Raw genomic sequence first — 10000 nt, forward strand, 5'->3', positions numbered from 1 at the left:
TTTACACATTTATACTTTTTTTCTCCATTTTATGCAAAGGACAATCATCGTTTTAGTCGTTGCCTACTGGGCAGTTGGAGAAATGAATTCCTGCATGCTAGAAGTCTTTCTAATGGCAGGTGCCCTGCTGTTTGATTTCCTCTCTCTGCTATCTAGATTCATATAGATGTGTGCAGTGGTGTGCTGAATTGTATAGAAAGGTATTTTGTGTGGGTCTCTCTGAATGCGAGTACAGTATGTGTTGTGATGATATTGGCAGGTTCACCCGGAGAATGAAGACTGGACTTGTTTTGAGCAGTCTGCAAGTCTGGATATCAAATCTTTCTTTGGCTTCGAAAGCACTGTTGAAAAGATTGCGATGAAGCAATACGCTGGCAGTATTAAAAAGGTACATTCTGGGGGGCGAGAAGGGAGGAGGGATATTTTCATGTCATAGCGTGTTAGTTGATGGGAGTCTAAAGTTTAGCAAGAACATTCAAATCCCTTAATAGCTTTTCAGCTATTAGTTTGATTAGGCTTTTGTTTACTCACCCAGATTCCTAATTTAAGAGCTCCTTTATAATCCTAGTTTTGTAACTTATTGAACAGGCTGCAGGGTTTGCAACCAAATGCAACACATATGGTTATAAGACTCCCATTGCACAGCACTTCGATCCATTCTTGGTTTTACTATCTGAGTTTAATAAGATGCACCTGAGCTTGTTACCTGTACACTGGGGCTATTCAAGCACATATTAAAACCTGGAATGGATGAAACTGCTATGCAATAGGAGTCTTATCTCCACCTCTCTTCCATTGCCTCTTTTATTCTAGGGCAAAGAGATCATTGAGTATTACCTGAAGGAGCTGGAAGATGATGGCGTTGCCTTCATACCCCGCTGGAGTCCTGCTGTAGCTCCCCCTGCCCAGCCAGAGCGTCCAGTCTCTGCAGCCATCTCCATCCCCGCTGCCTGCGCGAAGGAGAGCCACGGCAGCAAGGAGGCCCTCGGGGCCCCTGGGAGCCCGGCAGAGTCCCTCGCTGGCACTCCTGATGGTACTGATCCCTCCTCACATCTACTCGCAATCTTCCAGCAAATAAAACACCACAGGACACATTTATCAAGAGACCCTGGGGACAGAAAACTTGCATTCAGTCATTAATCAATCCCAATAAAAACCAGAACAATTACAGCAAATGAACTACTCTGAGATTGCATGAAATATTGCTGCACAGAAAGCAGCCATGTAGCCTTGATTATTGTGTTTCAATTAGTGCAAGTTCATTATCTTAGTCAGCTGCTGTCCCAAGCCCTGCAGTATGTGTTTTATCTGTAAATGTATTAGGGGAACGCTGTCTTAGATTTCCATGACTGAGCAAAACTGGTTCCTGCACTTCACGTGCTGCAAATGCGACGGCTGTGTGTGTTTATTTTTTTTTTTCATTCTTTCTTTCCCAGACAAACTGGATGCAGATTACATCAAGCGCTATCTAGGAGATCTGACGCCTCTGCAGGAAAGCTGCCTGATCCGACTGCGGCAGTGGCTGCAGGAGACACACAAGGGCAAGGTGACCCAGACCGAGACCCCTACTTGGCCCCGCCTCCCCGCACAGCCCCCTCAGCCCCGCCTGGTGTTGGAGGCTGCATGCATTGCGTTACTGGATTTACACACCTCCTGTATTGATCTGTTGGGGCTGTAGGTCGTGGGTCCATCTGGTATTCTGATGATTATCTGCTTCATGCATTGGTATTAGATAAGTCTGTGCACAATAGTTAATTGCTGAAAAAAAAAAAAGTTCCATAATACTTTTAATGCATCGGATGAAAAAAGGACCCCTTGCAGAATACATTTCCTGGCTAACAATTACAGCAAGCTATTGGGTATACTACTAATACCTATCCCTAGCATCCACATGCAACAAAAAAACAAACAAATTTATGCACACAGCCTCATATGAGGACATACCTTTTTGTCTCTTGCTGAAATTCTGAATGATTCTTGTATCTGAACAGATGAGTCTCATTGTTTCCTTCCTGTTCGTTTCCAGATTCCAAAGGACGAGCACATCCTGCGCTTCCTGCGCGCCCGAGACTTCAACATGGACAAGGCGAGGGAGAGCCTGTGCCAGTCCCTGACCTGGAGGAAGCAGCACCAGGTGGACTACCTGCTGGAGACATGGAGCTCCCCGCAGGTGCTGCAAGACTATTACACTGGGGGCTGGCACCATCACGACAAGGGTAAGGGCTCCTTGAGACGCAGCTGCCACCCCTGGGGTTTAGTAAACAGGTGTCCCACCTGAGCAGTATCAGGAATCTCTGCTTTCTGGAAGTGGCTGCAGCTGATCTTGTCGGGGCAGAGCAGTGTTATAGTGCAGGGATGGAATTAAGACTCCTGTTTCGTAGCAGTTTCACCCATTCCAAGTTTTAATACAAGCTTGATTAGCCGCAGTGTATATAGGTAAGCAGGGCATGCTAGTTACATGCAAAGCATGAGAATGCCGCTACATCCTGGACAAAAGCATGTGTAATCCCTGAGGGGTGACGCGTTGCCACAGCATGAACTGGCTAACTGGTGCGTTGTCTCAGACCTCTAGTGCTTGAGATTGTGCTTCAGTTTGGTTAGATTCACATTCACCTGCAGCTAACTTAGTCATTACTGACTAGATCACAGTAAAACCCAACATGAGTTCTCAGGATTACAGATTACAAATCCCATCCAGTCTGGGCTGCAATCGCTGGTAATTTTCCCAATGTTGCCTCTTGCTGACTAAGCAATCTTCTAACTGAAGTTATTGCATGTCATAATCAAGCTACTGTGTGGAGCATTCTCTGACTCTGTCACATTCGCTTGAGTCCTCTGTGTTGCTGAAAGCCATTGTGTGCTGCTCTTGTTGTTGTATGAGAAGGTAATCCCGAGTCCTCCCTGTGTTTCTCTCAGATGGTCGCCCTCTCTATGTGCTTCGTCTGGGACAGATGGATACCAAGGGACTAGTCCGGGCACTTGGGGAGGAGTCTCTGCTTCGACATGTGAGTGGAACAGAGCAGCTGCTTGCTTTACCTGCTTTGAGTTTACTTTACTCCTGCACACTGAACTATGGAGAGGTGGGAATGCTCAATCTCTCTTTAATGCAGGTCTTGTCAATCAATGAAGAAGGGCTGAGACGATGCGAGGAAAATACAAAAGTCTTCGGACGACCAATAAGGTGTGTAGAAGATCTTTGCTAACGCCTGCCTTTGTTTGGGGCACTAATAGGAGAAGGAATGAACTTTCTGTTTTGTAATTGATAGTGAAGTGTAATCTCTGAGTTGAATTCGAAGTAGGATATTTGCTCCTCCCTTTATCCCATTTTTTTTTAATGTACAATGAATCTGAACTGATCAATTCATCCCTTTGTGTTTGTGTGAACTCTATGGAGTCATAACTTTGAAAAAAACTTGTGTGCATTTTAAAATATAAAATATATATATATAAAATAGTAACCTTAACATGGTACAGTTGTGCGCACAGTGACTGAACAGCCTATAAATGAGATGAATCTTGTTGCACCAAACTGTTGGCTCGTGCAGGGATTTGAACCTGGGCCCTGTGTCTGTTTCCTCAGCTCCTGGACCTGCCTTGTGGACCTGGAAGGCCTCAATATGAGGCACCTGTGGCGGCCAGGAGTGAAGGCACTGCTGCGGATCATCGAGGTGGTGGAAGCAAACTACCCCGAGACCCTGGGGCTCCTCCTCATTCTCCGAGCACCGAGGGTCTTCCCTGTCCTCTGGACGCTGGTGAGTCTGCGGAAGTCCTTTACTGTCCCCAAAGTGCAACAGCAGCTTTCCTTGCTTCTCTTCATACTTGAATCAGAGTAGCTGTGCATTCAAAACACTAATCCTGCTAGTAACTGTTATTAATATTAGAGATGCGATCAGGAGCTGTGTGTCCTTGTATGAGCCAGATAAGGGCAGCATTTGTTTAGTTTGCTAATTGCTACCATCGTTCTACAGGGATACAAATACAACTCCTGTTGTGTAGCAGTTTCCCTCATTCCAGGTTTTAATACGAGCTTCATTTGCTACAGTGTCTTGTTAAACCAGGAGTGGATCAAACTGCTATGCAGTGGGAGTCTTGGGTCCCTGTAGGAGTTTTAGAAACTTCTTCCCTGTGTGGTGGTTTGACCACCAGATGAAACTGACTTCTTTTTGGGAGGTTGTTAACTGGATCATTCATATTAGTTTCCTGAGGGAGAGATCTGCTGGTCTCTGCTAAAAGCTTACCGGGTCTGTCACGTTACAGGTCAGTCCGTTCATCGATGAAAACACTCGCAAGAAGTTCCTCATCTACGCAGGAAATGACTACCAGGGTCCGGGAGGGCTGGTCGATTACATTGACAAAGAGGTCATTCCTGACTTCCTGGGAGGAGAATGTGTGGTAAGCCAGTCAGTGTCTTGTGAAATTAAAAGGTAGACCAGAAATAGTATTGTTATATTCTGGTGCCATCTGCTGTCTTATATCAGCACTGCAGACACACTTGGAACCTAAACATGATCAGGCAGAAGGGGAGTTGACTCCATATTGAGGAATCAGTGCTGGGCAGTGCACTAGAAATGACCTTGAAAATGTGACCGGGGGCTAACGGATTATCCAAAATACAGTTTAGCACAAAGGATTTCCTAACGTCTGCAGGACTAATGCTGAGCTGCTGGGTTTGCCTACTGCAGATGGGTTCAGATTTGCAGTAATGCAGGTAGGTACGTGAGCACAGAGATTAAGCCGGGATATGTACAGGCAGGTTGGCGCACATGTTTCAGTGTCAGCTGTGTGAATCGTTCCAGTGTGAAGTTCCAGAAGGGGGCGTGGTTCCCAAGGCTCTGTACCGGACAGCTGAGGAGCTGGAGACAGAAGATATCCGCCTCTGGACCGACACCATCTACCACTCCGGCAGTGTCTTCAAGGGGTCTCCACATGAGGTATGTGAGCAGAACTTAGGCAGGAGGTCGAATTATTGCTGTCCTTGGTGCTCCAGTGCAGTGTGTTTTAAAACCTTGTTACCTGATCTAGATTTCATTGGTTAAGGCGGTGATCTTCCTTCCAGACCATCCTAATCATGATTTACTACTGAAGGGGACAGAATCGGACGCAGGGGTTTGGTGATCCGCAGAATTGGGTGGGGGGGTTCCATTAGGGAATGTTCAATCTTGTTTTTTGCTAGAGTAGCAAGTCTGATCCATGCATTTATTTGCAGCTGCTGATAGAAATCATTGACGCCTCCTCTGTGATCACCTGGGATTTCGATGTGTGCAAAGGAGACATCGTGTTTAACATCTTCCACTCAAAGAGGGCCCCCCAGCCCCCCAAGAAGGACACACTGGGTGCCCACAGCATCACCTCCCCAGGGGGCAACAATGTGCAGCTCATAGACAAGTCCTGGCAGCTGGGGCTCGACTACAGCATGGTGGAGTCGCCTCTGATCTGTAAGGAGGGGGAGAGCGTGCAGGTAAGGGACTGCGTTTCGAGTTTCTCTGAGGAACGCTGCAGTAAAAAGTTTATGGGAGTGGATGGGTGACTAACTGAGAATCGGTCTTCCACCCTGCAGGGCTCCCACGTGACCAGGTGGCCTGGCTTCTACATCCTGCAGTGGAAGTTTCACAACATGCCTGCCTGCGCCACCACCAGCCTGCCCCGTGTGGACGACGTGCTGGCCACGCTGCAGGTCTCATCGCACAAGTGCAAAGTCATGTACTACACAGAGGTGCTGGGCTCTGAAGACTTCCGGTGAGTCCTGCTTGGATCTATAGTTCATATTGGAAGAAACGGATGCAACTTTTTTGCATAGGGTATGCTGATGAAGCTTAAATGTTATAGTTGTAATCGTAAGACTTTAAAGGAGGCAGAGCTCTTTGTTCTGCATTCCATAGCTATGTGATGAATAGAAGTAAGTTTATGCAACACATTAGTGTAAAAAAGAGAACTGTTAAGACTGTTCAATATGCCCATCAGCTAACTGCTGCTTTCAGCAACAACTTTCAAATCAATATATCTTCTTTTTTTTTCCTCCTGTAAAGAAATGCTTGCTACAATGTTGAGAATTTGTAAGTGTTTTTGTTTAATTGGTTTGGTTCAGACTAGTTGTTCTAGACTTGGGGTGGAAGGCTTGTTTACTGCTGCTGTAGATTCAGTTTCCCTGCAAGTTCTTTGCCTTTCTACTCCTGGAGCAGACAAAATAATCTCTCACCGTTCAGGCTGGCCCAAACCAAATCCATAGACATGTACAGATTGGCACTGACCATTTTACTTGTTAAAGTGCCTCGTGAAGAGTTTTCTTGTTTGTCTGGCCTGTTGAGTCCTTTGCCTGGAGAGAACGCTGCTCTGTTTTCAGTGCTTAGTTTCCTGTGCTTCACTAGAATAGATATTCTGTTTCGCTGCTCAGCCTTGCTGTGTTTGGACTGTTTCATGCTTTGGGTCTGTAGAATGGGGTTTGTATTCCCCACAATTGGGGGTCCTCCAGGTTTCTTGACCTTGCATGACTAACGGGAGATTGTACAGATACTGGGGCTGATTCTACTGCACACAGGCTCCAACACAAACCGGGCTGCACACAGGCTCCAACACAAACCGGGCTGCACACAGGCTCCAACACAAACCAGGCTGCAACACAAACTGGGCTGCACACGACCTGCCGCGCTGGTTTCTGCTTTACTGGTATTCGTCAGAACAGTTGTATAGAACAACCTCTACAGATTTTAGAAGCATTAAGCATATTCTAAGCTAGAGAGAAGTCACTGGGCTGATAACAGGTTTCCAAGAAGTTGGCCTGATATCCCTGCACACGAATCCTGAAAAAAACAAATAGCAGTAAATAAAAACAAACGTTTTTGTCTGTCTGGGATGTGTCTAAAATGATTTGTGCAGATGCTGTTGAGAGTTGGGGTTCAGAAACCTGCCAGCTCCAGGATCTCCCACCTCCTGGAGATAAGAGGTCTCTTGTTTTTTCTTTCAGGGGCTCCATGACCAGTCTGGAGTCGAGCCACAGTGGCTTCTCCCAGCTCAGTGCTGCCACCACCTCCTCCAGCCAGTCCTACTGCAGCTCCATGATTTCCAGGTAGCTCAGCCTCCACTACCTCCTCCAACCTGGCCAACTTCAGCTCCATGATTTCCAGGTAGTGCAGCCTCCACCACCTCCTCCAGCCTTTCCTACTGCAGCTCCATGATTTCCAGGTAGTGCAGCCACCACCACCTCCTCCAGCCAGTCCTACTGCAGCTCCATGATTTCCAGGTAGTGCAGCCACCACCACCTCCTCCAGCCAGTCCCACTGCAGCTCCATGATTTCCAGGTAGTGCAGCCTCCACTACCTCCTCCAGCCTTTCCTACTGCAGCTCCATGATTTCCAGGTAGTGCAGCCACCACCACCTCCTCCAGCCAGTCCTACTGCAGCTCCATGATTTCCAGGTAGTGCAGCCTCCACCACCTCCTCCAGCCTTTCCCACTGCAGCTCCATGATTTCCAGGTAGTGCAGCCACCACCACCTCCTCCAGCCAGTCCCACTGCAGCTCCATGATTTCCAGGTAGTGCTGTCACCTCCTCATCCACCAGCCTGTGCAATGCCACAGAGGAGGACCCTTTGAAACAGATGAGAGCTGGTACATTGAAAGCCGATTGTTGGACAGCTGGCTGCCTCAGTAACGAGTCGATGACGTCACGTCAACAAGGGAGTCTAGGTCAAGGGGGGTGGGGGGGGGGGGGGGGGGGCAAATTAAAGAACCACATTTCTGTCTGGAGCAATAAGTCACTTCTAGGTGTGCGTTATAAAAGAACAAGGAGGATGTTTACTTCCTCTACATTGTGGGTGCTATTTAAAATAATTTAAACAGAGGTTTTTAGGAATTAAATGAGAAGTTTTAGGAAAGTCATTGTTAGAACACCTTTTTTATGACTAATCTACTCTCTTGTCTGGCTAAATTCAGTAGATCTGCTTGGGGACTTTACTTACCAGCAACAGCTTGGAACGGCGTAGTATAAAATATCTCATTGATTTCTCTCGTTTCTATTAGTTTCATGTTCTAACCCTAGTGCAGTTAGTCTTTAGTAGCAGATTTAATGTGATGGGTCCCTTTCCTCTTATGTTACAGAGCTTACTGCCAGAAGAGCAGGCAGGGGCTCCGTTTAATAAAATGTAATGAGCTGAATCCATTCTCATTCAGTAGAAGGTGTTGCAGTGTGGGGTGAATAAGGACTTGCTGTTGGTTACGGGACAATGAAATGGGCAAGATTTGTATTACCCAACAGAGGCACTGCGCACCCAAATACAGAGCGAATACATATATGCTCCGTTTTCAGCATTCTACAGTTGCTTTTTCAGACACTGTGAAACCTTTTCGATTTTGCTCTTGTCCTGTGAAGAGATGATTGAGCTCATTTTAAACGGGACCAGAGCACAGCCCTGCTTTGAGAAGGGTGAGGACTGGATTCCTAGCTGGCTGGCCAGAGGGTTAGACGTTACAACGACGGGATTCCTTTTCTAACCGTGCTTTTTTAACAATGTAAATGAGTCTAGTTTGAAGTGGATATTTTGTAATTTTATAGACCATTTGCAATAATTCAATTTTTCTGTAAAGTGTAACTCCACACTTCAGGAGAAGCACCATTGCAGTGCTTTGTGTTCTGTGGAACCCTGTTCATTAAATAAGCATTGTGCAGATTATCAGAGAAACCTCTAACAATGGGTACTCCCTTCTCCTGCTCTCTCTTCTGGTTTTGCTGTTAGTAAATCTGGCAGGTAATTGTGAACTGGTGTATCACTCATACATGAAGCACATAAACCACACTAGAAGACTAGCCTGGTGCTCACTCAGTTCAGACAGGGCTTGGGAAATGATATGTTTTCTAATAATGACTTCATGAATGTTTGTTTTGTTTTCCCCACTCCTTTATTTGGTGACTTGTTGTGCTTGTTTAGTCTGTATCTGTGTCTGTGCCCTAAAGGGGGGTGCATTGAGGAGCTGTGCAAGGGAGGCTTATTTAGTGCCGTCATTCAGAATACAGCGCACAGCTGCAACTCCACGCCTCGTGAGTGTGTGTATCTTGATGCAGTGCACAGCTGCAACTCCACGCCTCGTGAGTGTGTGTATCTTGATGCAGTGCACAGCTGCAACTCCACGCCTCGTGAGTGTGTGTATCTTGATGCAGTGCACAGCTGCAACTCCACGCCTCAGTGAGTGTGTGTATCTTGATGCAGTGCACAGCTGCAACTCCACGCCTCGTGAGTGTGTGTATCTTGATGCAGTGCACAGCTGCAACTCCACGCCTCAGTGAGTGTGTGTATCTTGATGCAGTGCACAGCTGTCACTCCACGCCTCGTGAGTGTGTGTATCTTGATGCAGTGCACAGCTGCAACTCCACGCCTCAGTGAGTGTGTGTATCTTGATGCAGTGCACAGCTGCCACTCCACGCCTCGGTGAGTGTGTGTATCTTGATGCAGTGCACAGCTGTCACTCCACGTCTCGTGAGTGTGTGTATCTTGATGCAGTGCACAGCTGCAACTCCACGCCTCGTGAGTGTGTGTATCTTGATGCAGTGCACAGCTGCAACTCCACGCCTCAGTGAGTGTGTGTATCTTGATGCAGTGCACAGCTGCAACTCCACGCCTCGTGAGTGTGTGTATCTTGATGCAGTGCACAGCTGCAACTCCACGCCTCAGTGAGTGTGTGTATCTTGATGCAGTGCACAGCTGCAACTCCACGCCTCAGTGAGTGTGTGTATCTTGATGCAGTGCACAGCTGCCACTCCACGCCTCAGTGAGTGTGTGTATCTTGATGCAGTGCACAGCTGCAACTCCACGCCTCGGTGAGTGTGTGTATCTTGATGCAGTGCACAGCTGCCACTCCACGCGTCATGATGATGCCACTTTCTCCCAGCACTCCGGGATGCATTCTCCCCAGATCCTATTCAACCTGAGGGCTGCTCTGTGTGTCTGTTTCAGAACTGTCTTTATTAATATATTCATACTTGGTTTGAATTAATATACACAAATAGCCTTTA

At 47.0% G+C, this 10000-nt stretch overlaps 1 protein-coding gene across 2 annotated transcripts; it reads left to right on the forward strand.

Moving 5' to 3' along the window:
- Window positions 1–70: 70 nt before the first annotated feature.
- On the forward strand, window positions 71–8130 carry LOC121312357 (SEC14-like protein 1). 2 transcript variants are annotated; one of them, XR_005949791.1, is made up of 13 exons: window positions 71–388; window positions 814–1033; window positions 1437–1546; window positions 2027–2216; window positions 2917–3005; window positions 3111–3181; window positions 3581–3752; window positions 4258–4392; window positions 4797–4931; window positions 5207–5458; window positions 5558–5736; window positions 6962–7295; window positions 7528–8130. XR_005949791.1 is itself a non-coding variant. In XM_041244223.1 (12 exons), exons 1-12 carry the CDS (start codon window positions 359–361, stop codon window positions 7065–7067), a joined length of 1689 nt encoding a protein of 562 aa, XP_041100157.1. In that variant the 5' UTR covers window positions 71–358; the 3' UTR covers window positions 7068–8130. The 2 variants fall into 2 exon arrangements, 1 of the variants encoding a protein (XP_041100157.1); XM_041244223.1 differs by having other exon boundaries at window positions 6962–8130.
- The last annotated feature ends 1870 nt before the right edge of the window (window positions 8131–10000 follow it).

The sequence above is a fragment of the Polyodon spathula genome, unplaced genomic scaffold (genome assembly GCF_017654505.1).
Source record: "Polyodon spathula isolate WHYD16114869_AA unplaced genomic scaffold, ASM1765450v1 scaffolds_3830, whole genome shotgun sequence".
NCBI classification, from domain to species: domain Eukaryota; kingdom Metazoa; phylum Chordata; class Actinopteri; order Acipenseriformes; family Polyodontidae; genus Polyodon; species Polyodon spathula.